This window comes from Clarias gariepinus, chromosome 28, assembly GCF_024256425.1.
Source record: "Clarias gariepinus isolate MV-2021 ecotype Netherlands chromosome 28, CGAR_prim_01v2, whole genome shotgun sequence".
Taxonomy (NCBI): domain Eukaryota; kingdom Metazoa; phylum Chordata; class Actinopteri; order Siluriformes; family Clariidae; genus Clarias; species Clarias gariepinus.
The window spans coordinates 13,347,102-13,372,012 of record NC_071127.1 but is presented as its reverse complement, the minus strand read 5'-3'; the positions used below and the strand labels follow the sequence as shown (position 1 = coordinate 13,372,012).

General features: G+C 36.5%; 1 protein-coding gene across 1 annotated transcript in view; it reads right to left on the bottom strand.

The window, feature by feature from the left end:
- The window catches only part of top2b (DNA topoisomerase II beta), a 35,594-nt gene that overhangs the window by 7,763 nt on the left and 2,920 nt on the right, over positions 1-24,911 (bottom strand). Inside the window, exons 2-27 of the mRNA XM_053489872.1 lie at positions 23,598-23,786; positions 23,378-23,468; positions 21,644-21,707; positions 19,068-19,213; positions 16,168-16,265; positions 15,867-16,079; positions 13,431-13,604; positions 12,672-12,773; positions 12,418-12,555; positions 11,943-12,081; positions 10,507-10,664; positions 9,562-9,687; positions 9,349-9,459; positions 9,135-9,240; positions 8,911-9,020; positions 6,359-6,451; positions 6,049-6,163; positions 5,742-5,863; positions 5,191-5,339; positions 4,159-4,390; positions 3,869-4,003; positions 2,356-2,556; positions 1,880-2,075; positions 847-938; positions 402-557; positions 84-167 (exon numbers count right to left, since the gene is read on the bottom strand). Of these exons, the coding sequence (XP_053345847.1) occupies positions 84-167; positions 402-557; positions 847-938; positions 1,880-2,075; positions 2,356-2,556; positions 3,869-4,003; positions 4,159-4,390; positions 5,191-5,339; positions 5,742-5,863; positions 6,049-6,163; positions 6,359-6,451; positions 8,911-9,020; positions 9,135-9,240; positions 9,349-9,459; positions 9,562-9,687; positions 10,507-10,664; positions 11,943-12,081; positions 12,418-12,555; positions 12,672-12,773; positions 13,431-13,604; positions 15,867-16,079; positions 16,168-16,265; positions 19,068-19,213; positions 21,644-21,707; positions 23,378-23,468; positions 23,598-23,786 (3,540 nt within the window). The remainder of the gene's footprint in view (positions 1-83; positions 168-401; positions 558-846; positions 939-1,879; positions 2,076-2,355; positions 2,557-3,868; positions 4,004-4,158; positions 4,391-5,190; positions 5,340-5,741; positions 5,864-6,048; positions 6,164-6,358; positions 6,452-8,910; positions 9,021-9,134; positions 9,241-9,348; positions 9,460-9,561; positions 9,688-10,506; positions 10,665-11,942; positions 12,082-12,417; positions 12,556-12,671; positions 12,774-13,430; positions 13,605-15,866; positions 16,080-16,167; positions 16,266-19,067; positions 19,214-21,643; positions 21,708-23,377; positions 23,469-23,597; positions 23,787-24,911) is intronic.

The window sequence follows — 24,911 nt, the reverse complement described above, 5'->3', positions numbered from 1 at the left end:
CAGCTTTTTATTTTTTATTACATGTTTGACATTGTTTAAGAGAGTCAGTGTAACACTTACAGTATGTACTTTGTAACACTTACATCCAACTCTTCAATAAACACAGCCAGGTCCTCTCTCCAGAGATCCTCTGAAGATTTTCTCTGCAGTTCATTCAGTTCTCCTTTCTGAAATCACACAACACAAGATCAGACTGGTATACTTTAGGTGCATACAAGAAATATAATGCTTTTCAAAAACACATGCACTTATTAGGCTTTTCAGAGAATATAAAATGTCAGAATACCATAAAAACATTGACCATGTGAAATATAAGGAGTCTACATGTATATATACTGTGACATCTGTTAATCTTTTTCTCGTTTTTCATTTTTGTTTTTCCATTTACTCTTGAGCGGTACCTTCATGTCTCTTTGTTTGAGAAGCTCGTCAACCTTCTCCTTGGTCAGGCACCACAAAGGCATGTTGAGGATGTAGTTAAAGTTAGGACCTGATGAGGAGCCAGAGTCCACCGAGCTGTCACTCATGTTGCCGTCATGATCCTCATCCTCCAGAGCCTAAGGAATACATTGAGGATACAGAAAAATTTGATTTAAACCCTATCTTCTCCAGGGGTAAAATAAAAAAAATAAAATAAAGCGGTATTAAATGCATTTTGTTTAGCTTTTTAGCTATTTTAGCTTGCTCCAGGTGCAGACTGAGCAGGTAACATTTTAACACAGTGAGCTGGTAATGAAATATATGTGCAAAATGTTTAATTTTAAAATTAAAAGGTGACAGCTATGCCAAGCCAAGGTTTAAAATTCTGATGTAAGATCTATCTCTAACATGTGTGTCTTAATGTACCTTCTCTTGAGCTTTGGTCCAAGCTGCGACTGGGTCAGACTCGTACCCCCTCTGAACCAGCATCCGGATAAGATCCCTCTTAGTCTTGTTCTCTGGAAGAAAAGTTTAAGTCGTTTAAACACGATGTGAGAAAATTATACTGCTTTATAGTGATTGACCATAGAGGGAACATTGATATTGAGTGACGGACAGTAAAAAGGTGTTGTCTGGGATATAGTCTATAATCAGATAAGGCTATTAAGGGCTATTAACCTCCTTATTCCTTAGTGCAAGTAGGGATTTATGGCTGGAGGTTAAACTGTTGTTTTGAACACAACAATAAGCCTATTCCTGATAATAAAACCCTCTGCAAATGTTGATCCGGTATTAAAACTTCAGTGTGATTTGTGGTTTTATGGGAGGCTGTTACTCAAACAGGGTGTCTGCACGTGTCCTTACACAAACACTCCATGTGTTTACAAGGCTGGCATTGTGATCTGTTTTTTAACTGGTTTCCTGTTTTGTTTTTCCTTCCCCTGTTTCACTGTCATACATTTCAAGTTCCTATTCACGTGAGATGATGGTTCTTTTTTTGTATTATAGTAATCAAGTTACAATTTAAAACAAGTACTGCTTAGTTTAAAGCATTTTTAAATTAATTGAATTACAGGTAGTCCTTGACTTACAAATGAGGAGTATGTTCGTAAGTCAGATTTGTTCTCAAGTCCGACAAAGTGAATCTTATACGCCTTTGACATGAATGTACAATGTAAAGCATACCAATCCACTTTGATTAAATCTCTGTCCCCTTTCCCCACGCTGCAATCATGTGGCCAAAAAACTTAACCGCGCCTAAGGAAATTAATCTCACACATGCTAAATGTACTGTAACTGTTGTCCCTGCAAGTTTTTTGTCTCTGAGCTGTTTTCCACTGTACTGGACTGTGAACAGTTTCGTTGTGTATTTTCCGAAATTGGGATTATTCACAATCGGCACAGCTTTACAGGACAGCCATTTTCTATAATCGTGCTCCCGGACTGAAAATAATCTTACCGATTGAAATCTTTCCTTCTATCTTCTCAAGCACGAACCGTGCCTGATTGGAGAGTTTTGCTGACTCGGCACCCAGACTACCGACCTGCCAGTCCTTCCTCAGTTTGTAATAGTGCAAGCGCAGTTCAAAGAACTCCTTCAGTATATCGTTCACAGATTCATACCGCTTCAGACAGCCCATGTGATCAAACAGCACCTACAGACAAAGAAAGAGAGAAAAAGAGACAAAGAATCAACATATGTTTATCAAACTAATTCCAGGCTAAATAAGAAGAAACAAAGAAGACATATAATAACACGAAATGTAAAACAGATCTGGTTATAGTATAGTTATGACACAAGCTCATAAGTGTGTGTGTTTGTGTTATGAGCGGTATTAACACTCTGTCTCCCGCCTCGGAGCCTGTGTGCGTGGAATTTGCATGTGCTTGGTGAGTTTCCTCTAGAAAATGAATGAATGAATAACACTCTCTCACCATCGAGTTGCAGGTGAGAGACGACTGCAGCTTGAAGACTTTGTGTAGTCCTGCTGCCTCAGCCTGGGCCAGCTTCTCCTCCGTCATGCGCACCACAAACTTTACTGTGGTGTCCGTGTGGTACTCCTTATAGTCCGAGATGAGCGCCGGGGTTTTTTCCGTCCCCTGTAACATTGGCTCCAACACTGACTCCTTGTACGCCTGAGTGGAAGATGATGGACAAATCAGTGAATAAACATTCCTGACAAACAAATCACGAACACAAGGTGGGCTAAGACCAAATTGACATTTACTGTTAACTTATAATTGTCTTCTTCTTTATTCTTTATTTATCTCTTATTTGTGTAAGAAGTAAACTATGACAAGCTTGTTGGAAAACAATGAGGTACTAGGACCAAAGTTTATAACTTTCCTATAACAACACATCACAAAGTGCCAAAGTGTTTTATTGTTCAACTTATCAACAAATAGAAATGGATTATTTTAACTGTTTATATAACTATCATGTCTTAAAGACAACTTACTTCCTGTTGTTGTTTTACATCATAGCAGCTAGAAACGTCCTTTTATCAGCCAATTCTCATTCTTATTTTAAACTAACAAACTCTGCTTGTTGTGTTTTATTAAAAACCTGAAAAGCATAAAGCAGTCTGCCATTAAGACACTACCATACTGGGAAACTTGCTGTTGGCACTGGAGACTCCTTTCTTGATTTTTTTTTTTTAATCGAACTATTATAAGCCTCATAGTACGGTATGCACCAAAATGTACAGCCTAAAACTCACGCATGTGCGATTGTCGATGGGACGCGCGTGTTTCCAGTAGTGAAAAGGAAGTTGTGTTGTTGGAAACGGGTCTCTCAACATCGGAAAAATATTCATAGTTATGGTTTATTTAAAAAAAAAAAAATTTTAATTCATAGTTACGTATTATTTTTTTATGAGTTTAAAAAAGGTGGCAGAACAATTCTGAGTGAGATTTAATAAGACAGCACCAAGTAACAGTCGTGCTGTCGATTGTTATGAAGTTTTGCTGTTTTGGTCGTGTACTGTGTCACCATTACGCGAGCAAATAGTCTTCTTTTGCAGGAGTCTGCAGCAATCTTTGTTCCGGGAATCTGTGTTGAAAATCTGCGTAAACGATATGAACAGCGAGGTGGTGCGCACACACACGCACTTCCAACTCCAACGCACACGCACTTCCAACAAATAAGTGTGTGAGTTCGTTTCTTTCAGAGGAAATCAACAAGCAGATGAGATACAGTACTGTAAATTTTTGGCGCATACTGTATATGAATCATCCACATTTGTCCGTAAGTGTATTAACATAAACGTGTGTGAATTGACAGAGAGGGCTGCTGGTATAGAGAATTAATTCACACCTTCAGACAGATCAGCTTCGTGGTAGTTTATATCTATTGCTTGTAACTTGTCGTATTTTAAGATTCTGATTTCACAAAATACTGATTAAATGACTTTATTCCATTAAAATTCCTAAACTGTTTGATTAATACCTGAGTCCAGGTGCGTATCGGAAGCTCTGTGATCTCAATGGTGTTCTTGTCGAGAACGGAGACCTCACCGCTGACCATGTATTGGTTCTGGCCCAGCTCATGGATCACTCCCTTGAAGTTCTTATAGCTGGGAAGCTGAACAATTGAATAGAAAGGAAACTCATAAAGTCAGTACATCTAACCCAAAGAGCACAGGATACCATTATCATTCCAGACCAACACCGCAGGTTGAGATACGCTAGCTGATGCTACGCTAGGAAAGCAACGTGTCCGTCTAAAGCGTATTTTACCATCGGCAAAGGATCCTCGTGTTTCAGCATGCGGTTGATGTTGTTGACGATCTCTCGCGGGTCATAGTTGGGGATCTTGCAGGCCCAGCCGGTCCCGATACCCTCGGCTCCGTTCACCAGCACCATGGGGATTATGGGAATGTACCACTCTGGCTCCACCTTCTGGTTGTCATCGTAAAGAAACTTGAGCAGGTTGGAATCCACGCCTGGGAACAGCAGCTTGGCAAGCGGACTGTTAGTGAGTGAGAGAGAGTAAGTAAAGAACGCACAAGAACAAAGAGAGAGAGAGAGAGAGATAGAAATAGAGATCACAATTTAAAAAGCTCAATTTCTCTAGTCAGAACTATCAGACATAATTTAGAGCTTCCTTATACAGGTAGTCCCCGACTTATGAACATTTGAGTTACGAATTACCGTAGATACCGGTTCAATCGCAAAAGTAGCTCACGTGTATTGTACAAAAAAATAGACATTTGCAGTGTACCAGATACCAGTATTTATAATTATATACAATATTTTCGGTGTGAAAGTGGATGTATAAAACGTCTAAAGTCCAGTATATTGTATGTATGTGTGGGTTTCTATAAAGCTGTCCTAATGGTAAATAATCCTAATTTCAGAAAATCCTCAACAACAGAGTTCACAGTCCAACAACAGAGTACAGTGGAAAACAGCTCTGAGAAAAAAATGGCGTCCAGGGTTCCCCTCACCATTTAAATGCAGAGAACACTGTTACATTTTACTGTGAGATTAATTTCCTTAGGCGCAGTTACGATTTCTAACCACATGATGGCAGTGTGGGAGAGACAGAGATTTAGTCGAGTGGATAGGTATGCTTTACACTGTATACTCATGTTAAAGGCGTATAAGACTCACTTTGTCAGACTTAAGAACAAATCCGACTTACAAACACGCTCATTCGTAAGTCAGGGACTACCAGTAAAAGGATTTTTTTTCCTTTTTTGATTAAATTAAACGCAATCTGTACCTCATATGCCTTCGCATGAGGTAAAGAACCGAAAGCCGACAAACCTGAGCATGGTGAAAATGTAACGCGGGCTGGCTGCGTCTTTGCCTCCATTAATGCGGGTACCAAACTGACCCAGGGGCTGCAGGATGTTGATGTTGTTGCTGCCGACGAAGTTCTGCGCCAAGTTCACGATGGTCATCATTAGAGCTTGCTGGTGATGACGGGAAAAAACAAAACACAGAATGCGTGAAATACTGTTTACAACTAGCGTGTTAGTTAAACACACGACAGTGACGTCATTAGGGTCTTTTTGCATCGCCCAAAAAGATACAAAAAGTGACCTAAACAAAAGCCGACTGTAGTTTAGATTCTAGTTTATTTTCCCGGCAACTGTAGAGAGGACAGAAACACTCAAGGTGATGGCGAAAAATTTACGCCATGTCGAGAGTGCATAGTAATATTTGCGCAGGCTTTAACAGTGTGTAATGCAATATGTTTAACTAACACAAAGTGAGCAGAAAGGCAAAAAACAAACAGAGACTTTCAAGTATTGGATTGGGTAACCAGGTATGAAAGAAAAAATAATAATAATAATATCACAAGACACACATACCTCGCCATGATGGTACGCAGACATCTCCGCTACTGAGCCAGCCAGCTGAGCCACTTTCACCTCCCTTTTATCATTTCTCTTCAGACAAGTAAACAGGACCTTCCTCTGGCCAGGCTTCATCCCTGAACACACACACAGATAACCAATTGCCCTAATCCCTCAGACCTGTGGTTAGGTAGAGCTCTGTTGTTATTCATGTCCTTGCTCTCAACACCTCAGCGAATGAAAATCCATCTTTGCTGCCCACACACATACACACTCAACCTGTCTAACTGTCACTAGTTAGACAACTATTCACAAGACGCACCGTCGACAAGAGATGGGATTGATCTCTCGTTGTCGGAGTTGGAGAAGAGGATCAGCTCCTTGTTGATGAAGTCGTTGTAGGATAAGTGCCGAGTTGCAGTGCCGTACAGGAATTGCTGCAACACACACACACTTCAGTATAAACTGTCCACTATGACTGAAATGCAAACTTTACAAAATACAAGCATTAACACCTTGAGAGTATGAACAGCCTGAATAACTGGTGTCCTTATACTTGAGGGACAGTTAAGCTAGTTATGTCCTGTATATTTGCTTCTTGTGTTAGATGGGTGGATGTGAAAAACTCTCACCTCGGGCAGACCGTGCATCCTCCTCTGCCGCCTGTCCTCCATGAAATTAGTGAGCCACTCTTTTCTGTCGTCTGTCTTCTTCTTGCTAAAAGCCTATATAAAGCGGAGACACACGGACAAGACACTAGGATGACTATATACTGTGTCCATCTAATTACATCCTGGTTTCTCATACAAGTCCACATATTTCTTGGTTATCTTAACCAAACGTGAAACCTTCAGGGGTAAGCTTTATATAAAATAGAAAAAACTATAATAATAATAAAAATAATTAAACAACAAGACCAAAGTTATAACTCCTTTCATAAAACCTTATGACTTTTTCACCTCCTGGTTATTGCTCACCTCACTGACATCAAGTAAAACATTTTTGCTTAATTGTTTAGTATGAATGTACTGATATCGTGTACTGTGTGGGCGGGGCCTATAATAGACATCGTTTTTATCCATTCGTATGCTCCGGTTGAAACAGAAAAAGAAATCAAGCGTTAGCACCAAGGTCAGCTCCACTACATAATGCTAAAACTCGCTACGTCTGGATCTGCGTTTGTCCCGCATCACCGTTCTGTTATCATTCTTCTATTAAAAAAAAAAAAAAGCGAGTAAAGTACTACTTTAATAATATTATCAGAGGACCTTGTGTGATTTAGAAATGAAGACTTTTCTCCCGGATATGAATTATGATGTGTGCCTTCCTCGCTTACTTGTTCGCTGTTGTTGTTTGTAAATGTCTTGTCATTTAAAGGTCTAAGCTGTATGATTTTATAAACAGAAGAGTGTTCCTTACCGCATGCTGTACACACGTCATCCATCTCCATCTAATCTTTCATTCTTTTTGCTTTCCATCTTCTGATGGTTTTTAGATTTCTCTTTCTGCACATTTTTGTGTTGTTGTATGGTGTGTACCCAAAATACTTTCAAAGCGCTCCATCTCCAGCCTCCGTTCTTCACGGAAGATGGATAATAAAAAGGCGCACAGGAAACAAAAACCTTGAAATGAATGATATACAACCCCCACCACACCACAGACATGCTAAATCGTACGGACTAATATTAATCACAGGACCTCTGATTTGCGGGGGGAATTTTTACTTTACAAATTACAGACATGCCTGATTCGCACAGGATTTAAGATCAGAGACAACCTCCGCAATTATTAAAAATCACACGAGGTCCCCGAATAGGACATAAGGTACCCTGGGTGTTTGCTTATGACTTTTCGTCTTCCTGTGTCCCACCTCAGTCTCAGACACCGGAAGCCGCGTCAAGTAGTGACCTCTGCTTAACTCTCGACCCTCCACACTTTCGGCCACGACCGTCACGCACCTATGCCATGCTTTCGACTCTTCTCACCCCTAACCTGTTTTACTAACTCCTTCCAATTTTTCTCCCTAGTTTAGTCTCGCCCATTAGATAGCTCAACCCTTCTACCAACCAGTGAAGATGAACGCCATCAGCATCTTTCACCAAGGTGCAACTATTTAAAACAGTTTTTCTCATCATGGAGTAACTTAGAGGAAAGCGCAGTCCGCCCACTTCCACATGCATGAGCGCATACTGAACATCTATATCCATTATATATGTTATTGGAGTTCTGAGGAATAAATCTTTTATTTTTGAACATGTAGTATTTAATTTCGTTTGCCTGGGACAGGGGTCGGCAATTTTAAACATTCAAAAAGCCATTTGTACCCGTTTCCCACAAAAGAAAAAAAAAACGTTTGCCGTCTAAAATGAAGATACTGCTGCATATATCATTTTTTTTTCTTTTTACCTTAATGCTATGTAAAAAATATATATATATATTTATTTATGAAATCAATGAACTGCTACAGAGGAAATAACATTTTATTTCTGCATGCAACAAAAACAAAAAAAGGCACTTGGTTAAAGGTTACTTTCAAGTAAAATACTCAATGTCTATTTGAGTCCTCCTCGTATTTATGGAATAAGAAGCCGACTTAAATAATCCACCTGCAGCAAATCAAAAATGGTGTCTTCTTCTGCATGGCATCATCGTTTTATCGCGTGTACTGGAGCGTGCAGTCAGCTGCCAACCTAAATCTAAAAACCGGGACTCGAAAAGCTCAATAAATCGCGTGCCGGCGAGGGTCGCACATTGTCACGACAAAAAAATTAAACACATTTTATTTTAATGTTACAAGATCACCATAATCTTCAAATTTGGAATTACATTTTTAAAAAACTAATGAACGAAAAAATAAAACACTATTTAATTAAATACTATATTATTTCTTTCCCAAAGCCACAGGGCGCTGCAGCAGAGGGATGAAAGAGCTACATGCGACTCTGTAGCCTCTGCAGGTTGCTGACCCCTGACCTAGGACATGTGGTTACTCAGATATGAATATGTTTCAAATAATTTAAAAAATTTTGGGACACGCTGTATAGCCAAGAGAGAGAGAGGGAGGGAGAGAAAGAGAGAGAGAGAGAGAGAGAGAATAGGTTATGCGTTGTTTCATAATAACAAGACAATTGTTTTGCTCTCTCGGACTACGGACGGCTGTGGCGTCATCGCACTTTCCGCTTACCAAAGTAATGGCGGCGTCATCCTCTGTGCCTCCATACTTGAACATGATCCGATGTCTATCCATATCGGCGAAGTATTCCTTCGCCTCTTTGCTTGTGCTCGTACCCAAACCTGTTGTATCACATTATTAAAACATCATCATTAATCCAACCACAGGATTCGTCTATATGCATGGTTTTTGTTTTTATTTTTTAAAAAAAATGATTCAGTAAAACAAAAGCGAACCTTTGTAGTACTTTATATGCCATGTTTTGTAATTCTCCGTATGCTTCTTCCACTCGTCAAACTCAGGAATGCTGTAGAAGGACTGTTCCTGTTTGTTCTTTGTGGCCTGGGCAAAAAAAATAAAAATAGTGATGACAAAATTAAAGTTAAAGTCTGATCAAACAGATATTTATGAATTTAAACATTTTTTGGGGGGTGAAATACTAGAGTATACTTTAACAATGGGGGTGATGAACTCCTCCAGGAACGTGTGCTTCAGAAGAGAGGGCCAGTTATGGTGAAAGAAGTTGATGAGCAGACCTTTAATGTGAGAACCGTCTTGATCCTAAGTATAAAGGGAAAAAAAACAGCAATATTTATGTCTTTAAGCGTGAACGGCACATCGGTAGAACAATATAAAACATGTTTATGGTAAAACATGACGAACCTGATCGGTCATAATCATGATTTTGCCGTAGCGTAGAGATTTCAGCGACTCTGCGTCGTCGTAGCTCTTCTTGTACTGCAAGCCGACGATCTTGATGATGTTGTTAATTTCGGCGTTCTCCATGATCTTCAAAAGACAGAAACCATACAGATAAACTAAGCATGCGGCTGTTTACTCTTATTTTAGTGCTGTGCAGCAATATAGTTCATAATAATAACTTTTTTTTTCATTCTCACATTTTGCTGCTTCTGTACATCTTGCTCTTGCATCAGTGGGGTAATTTCACTTAATACTGTAGACTTATCTCTAATAACTGCTCCTGTGTTCATGTTACACGATTAACCCTTTAACGTTCTAAGCAACTTTTTGGTAGAGCACGTTTCAGTCACTGCGACATATTGAAAAATGTACATAGTTTGAATCTAATTTAATTGGCCCATCTCTATCAAGCAGGTGAGGCACAATATCCTTTTTGCAAAGCTTTTTTTTTTTTACTAGCTTCACAGCATACAGTGAGAATTAGAAAGGCTTTAATGCTCCAAAAAATAGTGTGTTGCATCACAAGTTAGAACCCAATTTTTTCTGTATTTGTAAATACACTGATATTTTTATACTTTTTATACATTTCAACCATTTCGAAGAGGTTTATACTTATAGGTTCTGTTACAAAATACAAACAATTACTGTTTTTTTATAATTTTTTTCATTGTTTTTTGCTTTTTTCTTTATACCCTTTTAATTATTTATGCTGTATATGTCAGGAAGGAGTCATAATTAAAGAACTAGTTATGTAGACATTTAATTTTTTTGTTGCCTCCATATTTCTGTAAGTCTCATCTTATGTTTGTGATAATATCTCCTAATAAAAGCACTCGCCAAATAAAACTCCATGCTCAATTCATCATGTGTCTATACTTAACATCCATGTCATCCATATGTTCTTACCTGTTTGTGTGTGGCCTCCCTGACGTTGAGGATCTTGCCTCTTAAAGGAAACACTCCATAGCGGTCTCGTCCGATCACACCCAGGCCGGAGACCGCCAACGATTTGGCTGAATCTCCCTCGGTGAGAATCAGAGTGCATTCAGAAGAGTGCTTCCCACCTTAGTGTAAAAAATAAATTAATTAATAAAGAAAATAATTTAAATAAATAAATCCGACATCACGCACATCAATAAAAAAAAGTATCCATACATAGGAAAAAATATGGAATAAATAAGAAAAAAAAAAATAATAATAATGGAAGTGTGTGTGTATATATATATATATATATATATATATAATATATTTATATACATGTGTGTGTATATATATTTATATATATATATATATATATATACACACTACCGTTCAAAAGTTTGGGGTCACTTTCTAACTCCATGATCGTTTCTGATTTTTATTTCTTTCTACATTGTAAAGGAATGCTAAAGGCGTCCAAAAATGCATTAATCTCCTTTGAACAGTTAATGGTGAGATGTGTCCGCTACTTATGCTCTGTAAAGACTTCATAACGACTCTAATCTAAGGTGCTGTTAATTGGTCATTTTTCAGGCTGATAACTCTACTGTTCTTGCAAGAACTGTTACAGAAAAGCTGACCTCTGTGTCTTAAAATAACAACTAACTGTTGTTTTTGTTGTTGAACGATAGTGTGTACATATATATATATATATATATATATATATATATATATGAATGTATATATATATGAATGAACAACATGTAGTGCATATTATATTAATAAATAATTTCTTATAAATAAATATTTATTTTTCCTACATATGGAAACTTATTGCCCACACCCTGTATAACATAAAACTGTAAAGTTGGCATGACTGTACATTGTAGATATTTGTAATATATAAAAATATATATATTTGGGGCGACGTAATGTGAATAACAAAACACATCAAGAATTTTTGTCCGTCTGTTTGTGCGCACATCATGTAAAAAATTTTAAAAAACGACTAAAGGGATCATAATGGGATTTCACAGTCGTATTTGGCCGAGCTTGAAGTAACACAGAGGCTTTGTGTAGAGAAGATACGCTAATGTGAAATTTTAATAGAAAACGGCATTATAACATATAATTAGTTCATCTCAAAATTCAACAAGTGGCACTGTACATTTTTAAAAACGCGCTTATGAGTGTTACGTCAGTAACCCTCTGATAATCTGAACAAATTACTTATGTTATCATGTCTACATACTTTTCGTGTACTAAAGACATAGGTGAAATTTTATAGCATTCTGAAGGTATTAGAAATACGTCTTAGGAAACATAATAATTAGACATATTTTACAAAGAGTTCACATTATAACCTACATCTGTTTGTGTGTCATGATTCATTCATGACACCCGGACGCTGTGACCGAACTTACCGGCATCGTTAGCGTCGTCTAGTTTAGGAATGCCTTTGATCTTGCTGTGTTTGACTGAAGAGCACTTTTTATTCAGCTGTGTCTGAGCCTTGAACTTCACCCAGTTGAGAATGCTCTCCACGATGCCACAATTAGTTGCCTGAACAGCAGTAAGACACCAGTTAGAGCCTGAAACCTTACTAAGCATCATTGTAGTTTAGAATGAACAGTAATATGTAAGAAATAAAACATAAAAACATGTCTCAACTGCAACTATAAAAGAAATACGCTCTTTAAAAAAACTTGACACAAGAACCTAACACATCAAGTTTCTGATACTGCAAGCTATAATAGCAAATTAAGATGTAAATAATAATAATAATAATAATAATAATAACTGTAAACCATTATGAATGAAATCTGTACCTAAATCCCAACTTCCCTTTTTTAATTATAGTAAAAAAAAAAAAAAAAACATATCACATTACGTCCTTACCGCTCTTATGAATTTTTCAGAGAGCGCACATTTAGAGCCGAAGCTTTTGGTCTGAAGTGTCATGTTCTCTTTAGTCTGAGAGTCGAAGGTCGGGTTTTCGATCAGAGCGTTCACAAACACCCAGATGTGGTTCTTGACCTGAAATGAATTATCATCATCATGATACTCGTTAATTGAAACATATAAGCATTTAAAAAATACGTCCGAAATTGTGAATTATTCTCAGTAATCGTAACAGGATTTAATGTTTAAACCTGGAATGGTTTCACTGAGACTCCTGCTTTATTCTTCTTCTTTACCACTTCGATGAGTTTTGCCACAATTTGGTCCACGACATAATCGATGTGTCTGCCCCCCTGTGAGAAGAGTCGGTAATAAATATACAGGTACGTATACAGTACTGTGCAAAAGTCTTAAGCCACCCTGCATGTATTTCATATTTTGGCCAGACTTTCTTAAATTTTTAGTATAATCTTGAGGAATATTTCTCCAGGCTTCCTGAAGGACATTTTCCAGTCCCTGCACCTGACCAGTTTCAGAAGAATGTTTATTGTTTGTTAAGCCACACAGTGACCTATAAATCATTTAAGGGAAAAAATAAAAAATAAATCTAACTTAAGTAAGCATGAACCAGTGAGAAACAGGTACATATGATGACAGATCAGTCCAGTGATTAGTGTACTGGTGATGCTGAATGCTGAGTGACAAGAGGGGAAATCAATATCTGTAATTTAATCTACATTATTTAATTCAATTTAACATGAATAAATGCGGGGTAACTCAAGACAGTATTGTATTCACATACATGACCATAAAAATTTGGTCTGCTAATGAACTTCCAGTAAAACAGGAGCAAGTGTATAAAACTGGGTTTCATGCTACTGTAGTTTAAATAATAATAGCTTGTTTCACACTGTTTGTGACTTAAAAAAAAACATGCATCATAAATTCTATATCTCAAAAACATGTCAGTGTATTACGAAACATCACAACAGCTCCAGTGTTCCAGCTACCTTCGTGGTGGCGATACTGTTGACAAAGCTGATCTGTTGGAAGCCCTTCTCGCTCATGGTGAGACACACCTCCCAGCGCTCGTTCACAGCTTCGTTAACAACCTTCAGTGCCACGCCGGTCTCGTCCAGCTTATCCTTCACGTACAGATCCACATAGCTGCGGAAGCCATTCACCTGTGGCAGCAAAAGTCATGAGTGAAATGTAATGATTTCATCATTTACAAGCGACACGAATGCAAAGAACCATCACATTTACGCATTAGCTATTTAGTACAAATACGTTGCTAGAGATGTTAAGCTAAATCCGTATTATGGAAGAATCAAGAAGTTAATTTCTGCTATCACCCCAAAAGCTTGTTATATTTCACGAGTAATGTTATCTGTTTAAATTGACATTTGATACAGATGTCAAGTTAATGTACAAGACACATTCTACTTTATACAACTTGTCCAACATAGTGACCCTGGAGACTCCTTCCATTACCGTTAAAGATGCATTCATCTCGTATTTGTAACCTCAAAAATTCACAGCAGATGTATAATAAATTTACTGGCTCAATGTTTTCAGGCAGAACAATTTGTCCACCATGAGAATATATATATATATATTTTTTTATATATATATATTTTGTTTATATATTTTTTTGTGCATTATATTTATTTTGTTCCTTTACAGTTCCAAGAAGTATTTAAGTATTTAATGTTTTATTTCATGTAAATGTGAAACTCTTTTTGAGAAGCGTTTCAATAAAGGTTTATACAGTCAACCCCTGCCAAGTCAGAGTTTTTCCTCAGGATTTTTCCTTAGAACCTAACTTCTATAATTGTTTGCAGAAACCTCAAATATCCTCTGCAATTTTTTTTAGCTTTTTCCGTGGCAATATATAATTTCTCATGCGTTTTTAATGCTAAACTATTAGGAACAATATAATTTACTCATTTGTAACAAATATTAACATGAATTCAGCTAAATTTCCATAAAAAATATATAATATTGTATACATTTTTATTACTGTAGAGAGAACACGAAGCAACTGTAAAAATGCGGCTTGAATCAGTACTGTATTTACCCTATAGTGCTTATACAAAAAAAATTACGGTGCATACCAATGAAAACACGCATGCATGAATTACAGTACATATAGGGAGTAACATCTGTATTTTACATTCTAGCAATGCAGGAGACGCAGCAGTACAGTACTGTACAGTATACAGATTTACCTTTACATTCTTAAAAAACATTTTTTTTTGTATTAAGGTTTTTTTTTATGTATTAAGCTGAGTTTGAAATGCAAAGTGTGTTGGGATCATGGTTAAAGTTTAAACTATAAAAATAGGTATTTTTGACCACGTTCAATTCTGGGGTTCGACTGTATAGAGAAACTTTGACCATTTCAACGACTTCTTTTGTAAAATAACACCTGTTTGTAAGTCTCAAGAGTGCTGTTTATGTGACACTTTTTTGTATTCAATAACATAATAGTACTATCCAGCTCTGTTATTTACACACATCTGGATGTCGTGTTGTATTTTTGTGTAACTGTAAGAATTTGTACTGATATTAATGCCTTGTGATGTGCTGTTTGTTTGAGAGGAAAGAAAAAGCAGCACAATGTGTTTAACTGTAAAAAAAAAAAAAAAAAGCGTGCGAGGCTGTTTTCACCCACCAGCTGCTTGAAGGAAATGTTAAAACCACAGCCTCCAGCTGCAGCTCTTTCAGTTATATCCAACATGCAATTTTACAATTAGGGACCTCGTCTAGTTTAAAGGCGTTAACGTTAAATCAGAAAACAGCCTACTACATTTGGGTCAGATGTACCTAGAGGCTAAGGCGAGTTAGCTTTAGAGGTGAAGCAGACTGCATGTTTATGTCCTCCTGAGCCTCTGGAGGATCTGCTAGAGTAAATGGCGCACAAACTGATACAGTGATAAATTGATAACTCACAGCAGTATAAGGGATTTAAACGGCCTAGACTGTTGGCTACATGAATGAGTTACTACAAGACGAGAAACAAAAAAAATATCCAAGTATAATCTTAGCTCAAGTAGGCGTGTATTTAAAGAATATTATTATTATTATTATTAGTAGTAGTAGTAGTAGTAGTATTATTATATGTTCCCAGAGCATGAGGTGGTTATTATAGGTCATTATATTAAGTGACATCACAGTGTGATGCATTTTTCCAGCATCAGGAGCTTTTTAGAGATCTTGTATAAGATTTCCCAGTTACTAAAATGATGGTTATTGGTAGGGTGCAGGGTGCTTGGGCCCACTCATCGTTGCTTGCAACTATATTTATCATTATCGTCATTATGTATTCCTAGAGCACATGATGCTCCTGTGGTGATGTCTGATCTAACATTCAAGGTCATGGCTACATGTAACACGATTTGCCCGGCCTTGTTTGTCTTTCATGCAGCGTGTTTGTGACTTACAGGCAGCTTCTTGCCGTTGAGAATGACTTTGACGCCCTTGCACGAACCGGCGACGTCATAGGCTCTACGCGTCAGCAGGGCCACGATATCCTTGTCCAGTTTATCCATCTTGAATTTGGCGAGGTCAGGCTGGAATGTGACGCAGGTGAAGTCGTCACCGTCGAAATGCTTGATTTTTGGATCGCTGGTTTTGGTCATGTTGTTCTGCCATGTCTTTAAAGCAAAACAAAGACATAAATAAATTTCATCAGTTTAAGTGAATGAGTTTTTATTAGTAGTAATTATTGGTAATTAGTGGTACCTGCTTGAAGCTGTGTTTGTACTCTCGGCAGGCGGTTTCCACTGTAAACTTGGTACTGAATATGTTGCAGAGCTTAGCACCGTAGCCGTTCCTTCCACCTGCACAACACAAATAAGATGTTTGAGTTGAGATTAGAGGAAAAATCTGGATTGCAAGATGACCAGGGTTGAAATTATCCTGATTAAAACAAGCTTTAATGTCAACATTGTGACTGTGGGGTGCGCCCCACCAGTGGGGAATACAGACATGACAGGTGGGGCGCAATGAACGGGTGGGAATTAGTGGAAAATAATAGGAATTCACGCTTTTCTTTATTGACAATAAAGATCGGACACTCGAAACTAAACAATCACACGCAAAGAAATGGATCATTAATACAGGTAAATTAAAATAACAAATAGGAGAAAATGTGGAACCATAGTGCAACAATAACGGTTTAACGTCGGCATGTTACTTGCAGAGGAACAATATATTTTTAAAAAATCGGTATTATATATGTAATTTAATTTATTCCAATGTGTATGCTGATGTAATCTGTATCATGAAAACATGATGAGGCCTATGTTGCGCTTGGATTCATGGTGGGGATGGTGTGGCAGAGGAGAGACCCGTGTGTGTTTTGTGTCTTAAACCGCTGGCAGCAGACAGCACGAGAACCAAAAAATTAAAAAGAAACTTAGAGATAACACACCCCAGTCACGTTAATAAGCCACTCGACTTCTTTGAAAGAAAGCTCTAGATAAGTGACGAAGTAAGCCTTTTTTATCTGTTTTGAACTTGGTGTTATTTGATCTAATTGGTTTAGAAATTGATATTTTAATAAATAGTAAACTTGGCCGATTTCATTATCATTTTGTTTACAAGTGGGGCTTAAAAATACACACCCCCACATTTAAATGGGGAATGACAGAAAATGTTTGAGAACCACTGTATTGTAATCACATATTGGTGAATTTTAGCTGATTTTGGAAAATGTCTGGTTCTGATTAATGCACATTAATTTATAAATTTATATTCTGTAGCAGATTGTAATAGTGTTGATTAATTTTCTATAACCGCAGTTCTGACAGGACTCAGCAGATCATGTGTTTGGATGAATGTGCTTGTTCTAGTATTAAGAATTCTTTCTATACTGTATTAGCTCTTACACCTTCCTTCATGTAATCTATTAACAATATACAATAATAAACAGACTTGAGATGTTACTCAACATATCATAATGTGTAATCTTTGTTAAATAGACAAACAATGATGCAGTTTCTTAGTAACGAGAAGTCTTGCTCATTTGAAAAGAAAGTCAGGAGATAAACGTTTATAGCTGCTTTAGTACAAGTAATAAACAGAGTAGTTCCACAACAGACGTTATGGCTTAATATTGTGGCACTACAATTATATTTAGTATAATTTAATAAATTTCCAACACACTGCATGAAAAACAAATCAAACTGGACAACTCCTTATTATACTGTACACTACCAGTCGAAAGTTTGGACAAACCTTCTAATTCCCTGATTTTTCTTTCTGTCTACATTGTTGTAAAACAATGATCAAAGCATTTAAAATATCCTTTACATAACATTTTTTAAACAGTTAATATTGAGATGTATTTGCTACTTATGATCTATAAATTCTTTATAACGGCTCTAATGCTGTTTGTTAATTGGTGCTTGATGGGTTTTGCAAATGCACTTGACAATATTGTTCTTGCAAGAACTATTTCAGGAAGGCAGAACTCCTGACTCCTAACTGACTGTTATTATTGTTTTTGTTACTCAACTCCCTAATTCCTTATGTGTTATTTCATAGTTTTGAAATCCCCAGTATTGTTGTAGAATGTAGAAAATAAATCATTAAACAAAAACAGAGAAATTTGCAAATGATCCCAAACTTTTGAGCGGTAGTATTCATACGTACATCACCAGTCAAAAGTATAGACACAGCTTCTAATTCATTATGTTTAGTGATTTATTTTCTACAGTCGAGAACGAGACTGGACAAACAACACCTCAGATTAGAGCCGTTATGTGGGCTTTACATGATTAGCAGACACGTCTCAATATCAACTGTTTAAAAGGGATTATTGCATATTTTGCACGCCTTTAGCTTTGTTTTACAGGAATGTAGAGAGAAATAAAAATCAGGAACGACCGTGGAGTTAGAAAATAATCACAAACTTTTGAGCGCTAATGTACTTCAAAAATTTTATGTACTTTTGTTTTGAACGTCAATAAAAAAAATATGATTTGATATTTATATATTTAAAATTTATATATGTTTAAATATAAATTTTTAAGCCAGTAACTGATTAACCCAAGGGTAAATGTGTATAAATATACCTGTCAGTTGTGAAATGTTTTTTTTTTTTTTATTAAAAAACAAAAAAAATTTGAATCACAGATGCGTTCTTTAAAAAATTAAAAGCGGCAAATAATAAAATAACAATAGCCATGAAAAAAAAAGGAATAAAACCAAGGGATGCGAGTTTTTAAACTTAATCTCTCTGCATGGTAACATCTCTTTGCTTAAGGCTACGCTAATTATTTTCCTACAGCACATTGTGTTTTATTATTTGCTGATTTTATTGTGTTTCCTATGTTTAAATAATTTACTGTCTTCATACAGTATACGGCACTTACAGTACAGACCTTTTGTACAGGATTTTAATTAAATTATTTATACATTTAAATGTATAAAGGCTTATTCTGTAAAGTATAAAAAGGCTGGTTAGGCTGCTTGAGTTTATAATCTAAGCTAAAAAAAAAAAAGAAAACAGTTAAAAATTGTTATTCTAAAAGCATGCTTTGCTTTGAATATATTATTTACTTTGCGCTATTAATATATTATTTATCAGCTCATTGTTTTGTTGTGGGTTTTTTTTTCTTTTCATCTCTTTCAGTTACCTGTGACTTTTTTCTCTTCGTCGTCGTAATTGCTGGAGGTCAACAAGTGTCCGAAGATCAGAGCGGGCACGTACATCTTCTCGTCTTTGTGCTCCACTACGGGGATTCCTTTCCCGTTGTTCCATATTGTTATTGTGTTGGACTCCCTAATGGTTCACAAACACATACACACGCTAGATAAGAAGAGAGTAACCATCAGGTGTTCTTTTATTAAACCTGAGAAGGACAGTGAGGAGAAATGAGTTGGTGTGTGAGTGAGGATAATCTGCTGATCTGTATGTGTGGGTGCGTGTTTGTATACGGGTGTGTGGTGTTGTTGTGTGTGAGAAGGACAGTCAGCTGAAGGTGACGTGAATGTGAAACGAGTAGTCTGCATGCCAAGAGCTTTTTATCCGTTTCCCTCCAATACACTTCTCCTTCAAATCACCCTCTATCAAACATCTCAGGTATTAAACTGCTCAATTCAACGTCTTAACGTTTTCATTAAGATGCTTGTCTGTTACTTATTATTTACGCCGTCCTTTCCTGTTCATCTAGCACAGATTCATTTAAAATGTAATTGATGGAAAATAATGAAGAATGTTAAAACTGGGGGAAAAAACAAAGCATTTGACTATAATCCTTTAAAATGTTAAAATATTTTACACTCTGGTGTTGGATTTATGACATAACCATTCATGCTTTGAAGTGAGGACATCAAACGTCATTCGTGTACAGGCTACATAAACAAACAAGAGAGCCACCAACGAGTATTCTCAATGGCTGTGTGGTAGTCATGGTGCAGGCAAAATATATATGCCTCAAAAAATTCTAAGCCAACACTTCTGGTTTAACATGAAAACCCCTTCATATACTGTATGAGGATGAGTCAAAAATTATCCGCACTCCAGTTATATAAAAAATTTCTGGTGCCTTTTTTCTGTCCTTTGAAACGGCAAACGCATGCGCATGTCGATAAGTTTTTTTTTCCGTGTCATATTTGTGCGAGCGCTCATTCATTTCAAACAATGGATGACATTTTAGAAAAACTATGCTTGAGATTTTGCTCTAGAGGACGGCAAGCAGTTAATCAAACGAAAGCCAGACGCCTGACTTTAGCCGTTGTTAGCGCTGCTAAGAAATGTCCACGCTGCCAGTGCTGACTGATGACGTCGGTGCTCAATGCACATGCAGACGCAAAAAATTTTCCACTCTCATTTAACCTACATAATTATGTATTGTGTGTGTATATAGCGCAGATCTAAAACCACATATGAAGGTGACTAATCTAAAAATAAAACATCAGATTTGTGTGTCCATACAGCCGTGTCACATAAGTCTGTGTTACATTATGGTAAAAATCATTGAATTTGAATCACTTCAGGCTGGGAATGTATATGTAGCCTAATTCCTGCCTGCACTGTCAAGTGCTGTAAAAGCTTTTTAAGCGTTTTTAAAAATCACAACATGTATGTATTTATTGAGAGATTTTCTTTTGCTTCCTAATCCTGACACTAAACTTCGTAGACAATCGTGTAAATCTAAAGCCAGTAGGTGCAAATTTGTCACATACCAGAACAGTCATAGGTGACCATAAGCACACTGTATTATAAATCGTAACTTAAACTTATTCAGTCTGTATGTGATTACGACATGTGACAACCAAGACCCATGAAGAATTTTAACTGGGGTAACAGTTCAATTCTCATTAACATCTTAGAAATAAGGGAAAGGTCATTAAAAAATATAAAGATTCTAGATACAGATAGGTTTCATAAGTTTGTGTCTGATTTGGTATTAAAAAAAATACTTGATAAAACTTGCACTGTGTAAAAAAATTTTTTTTTATATTTTGTTCTGTAATTCTATTAAATAATATATTTTTAAAATAAATTAGTTTGACGTTTATTATATTTTATATAATCCACCTAATCAATCACTAGAAACACTGCAGATTTTAAAAATCAATTTAAAAAATAATAGTAAAGCAAATCTGCAAAATGCACTATATTTTATTATTTATATTATTTTCAATGCAAAATGCAATTTTCATTTTCAATGAAAAAATATATATAAATTTTTATTCTCTAATATTACAGTGCTGCAAAATTATTTCTTTCTCTCTGCTACAAGAGTTTACACCGTACCACATGTATACACACTAATATCTTACGGTTGCGTACGTTTAAACCCGTACATCCTAAAAAAAAAAAAAGTTTTAATGTGCAGCAAAATTCACTTTGCTCTAAGGATAACCAGTCTGTGGGAAGCCTGCATGACATCACGATACGCTTCGTTCCAGGAAAAATAAACAAACAATAATAACAATAATAAGCGCAAGAATCGCTGGGCATTTTAATAGCTTCCTGCTGCTAAAGACTTTATGAACAAGCTGCTGAAAGGAAGAACGTTCTAGCGTAATAAAACCCCTGTATCCCGGCGAGCTGTCGTCTTTATTTGTTTTAGCACGGGTGTGTGGGCAATGAGAGAGAGAGAGAAAGAGAGAAGCCCTGTGAGATGATTCATTAAGTGGCAGAATGTCGGCTTTAGCGTAAACAGGCTGAAATTCTTCAGGGAAGTGGAGAAAAGGCACTCACGGATCGATGGTGATTTTGATGCAGTTCATGTTCTTGTCTCGCTGCTTGTTGTCGGCCGCGTTAACTGTGAGGAGGAAAAGAGGGAAAAAATTAGGCTGAATCTGGAACTATGAATAGAACGTTTCATTAAATATGACGCTGATCACCTCGGCGGTGTGTGTCTAAAAGCGGGAATAATCATATCCTCTCTATGTATCTATGAGAGACGGGAAAACAGAACTGTGCAAAAGTATTCGGACATCATTTCTTCACATCGTGCTTCCAAAGACTCTGACTTTCTTATATTTTTTATTTAGTCTTGAGAAATAGTTTCCCCAGCCTTCCTGATGGACTTTCATCTTCAGTCCAGGCCTTGAACCTGACCAGTTTCAGAGAAATGTTTTTGTTGGTTAAGCCACACAGTGACCTGTGCATCATTCAAGCATTAAAAAAAATGTCTAACTTAAGTCACAAACCAGTGAGAAACAGATGCAGATTATGAACTGGTGATGCTAAATGCTGAGTTGGTTGGAACAGGCTGCTGAGGTTGTTACATATACAACCACTTGATAAAAAAAATAAATTGTATCTTTACGCACTTTGTAGTCTGTCACATTAAAACATTTGTTCTCGTTTCTTTAACTTAATACACAGTCAAACATTTGGACACACCTCAGTGTTTGTTTTTTGTTTAGTGATCTACACTATAGAACAATACTAGGGATTTCAAAACTCTGTAATAACACATACGGTATTATGCAATTAATTAACAACAACAACAACAGTCAGTTGTTATTTTAAGACATGAAGGTCAGCAGTTCTGGAACAGTGTACTTGCAAGAACCGTATTGTGTCAAGTGCATTTGCAAAACCCATCAGGCACCATGATGAACTTGTCTCTCCTAAAGACCTTCCCAAAAAAAGCAAGACCTAAACTTACCTCTGCTGCAGAGGAGAAGTTCATTTAGAGTTACCAGTTACCTCAGAAATTACCAATTAACAACCAGCACCTCAGATTACAGGCGTTATGAAAGCTTTACAAAGCATAAGTAAGAGAATTCAACTGTTCAATGGTGATTATGGACTCCTTCAGCATAGTTTTACAACTTAGAAAGTAATAGAAATCAGAGAGACCATGGAATTATAAGGTGTGTCCAAACTTTCAACTGGGAGTGTAATTACTTTCAATATGAAGAAATTAGGGGAGGCTCAAAACGTTTGCACAGTACTGTATGTTTTAATTCTGGTCATTCTGGTTTAGTGAAGAGGTTGCTGTGTAACATGGAGAACCTAAAGGGACATTAGAGGATTTTTGAAAAAAACCCTCAAACAAATATACTTCCAAATCATTGTTCGATTAATAGACAAGCAGTTACGCAAGCAAAATAATCCTCATCTTAAACTGACAACTCAGTTTAAAAAAACTTACAAAGATTCATACAGTAAATATGTTTCAGATTGACGCTGACACGAAGATAGATTTACTCGTTAATTAGGTGACCTTATAAAGAATGAGCTGTACGCGCTTTTCATACACCAAAAAATAAATAAAATATTTTGTAATCCTCTGGATTCATTACTTAAACAGCAGTGTATATATATATATATATTTTTTTTTTTTTTTTTTTTTTTTTAATGCACCTATAGTGAAACTTTAAAAAAAATATCTATGCATTCCTAGTACAATCAGTTACACTCCCTCGACACAATGCTGAAATGGAGGTAAGTGAGAAGCGCAAAGAGGCATCAGCTTACCCAGAATTTCATCAAAGATTTTATACAGTCCAGGGACGTAAGTGATCTCTCGTATGTTCATACCAATCTCGTCATCGAAAACCCACATTTGCTGGAAAGAAAAAAATAATACAGGTTGAAATGAGTGTGCCGTAATCTCGCTGGACAGCAACTTCGTGACGTATTACAATCAGTACAATCTGTTCACAGTTTTTAAACCGGCTGTAAAACCGGTCCTCACCTGAGTGACGGGCTCCACCGAGCCGATGTAGGTGTCTGGGCGGAGGAGGATGTGCTCCAGCTGGGTTTTCTTTTGGTACACGCGCTCCACAGACATCTTCTTGGAGCCTTCTTTCCTAGGCGGCTCGCTCTTCCCGCCTTCGCCGTTCGCCTCCTCTCTCTTCGTGCCATTGTTCTTATCAAAGAGGGTCTGTCGTGAAGATATACGAAGAATTAGACACGCTTGTAAGACTTACTGACCGAATCAGACGGTTTTTCTTTCTTTCTATGAACTGAACCAGAGATTTTGTAACTCCCAAAGCCCAAGCAAGAACGGAAGACTTTTTCTTTTCTTTCTTTTTTTATTACTACTGTATATTTACATTTTATATTCTTTATTTAAATACTCTATTTTCTTTTTAGGCCATGTGCATTTTTTCCTTTTCTGTTTTTTTCTTTTCTTTTTTTTTCATTAGAATATTTTTGTTCTATATTTCTTTATTTAAATTCTTTCTTTTGCTTTCCTTTTCTTTTTCAATTACTATATTTTTTCCTTTTCTTTTTCAATTACTATATTCTTTATTTACATCCCTTTATTTTCTTTAAAATTTTTAAGTCATGGGTATTTTTTTTTTTTTTTTACATTTTTTCTTCTTTCTTTCTTTTTTTATTACTATTTTCTCATTTTATATTCTTTATTTAAATACTCTATTTTCTTTAAATTTTTAGGCAGTTGTAAAAACATTTCACTGTATATCATACCATATATGATAAAATTTGAATTTGAAAATTGAACATCACTAGTCTACATGATGTGTAACAGAATAACTGCAACAAAAAAAAAAGAAAAAATGTTCCCTGTAAAATCATAATGTCTTTACAGAGACCACAAACAGCTTATTTTGTTGTCATTTAGGAATCGTGTTGCGCAATCCTAAATACACAAGAAGTCACAAAGTTTAATACTTTTATGACTTACACAGATGAGCATTTATTTATTTATTTATTTATTTAATTGGAACGTCAGTAACTGATTTATCCTGATCAGGGTCACAGTGAATCCAAAGCCTGCCCTGTCAACACAGGGAATGAGATGAGAATACACCCTGAATGAGATGCCAGTGCAGTTTTTAACTCATTCGTGTCTCCCAGCATGTTTATGCAGGCATGAGCAGGACATGCACACTATCCTGAGCTCAGAGTCAAACCTTGAACCTTGGACCTGGTGCTGATTATGACTATATTTTGAGTATATACATATACACTCTGGATATAAAGGTTCTTGGTGAAGCAAAGAAAAGCTGAAAAAGCATAAAGCTTTTATGGGTCTGAGTTA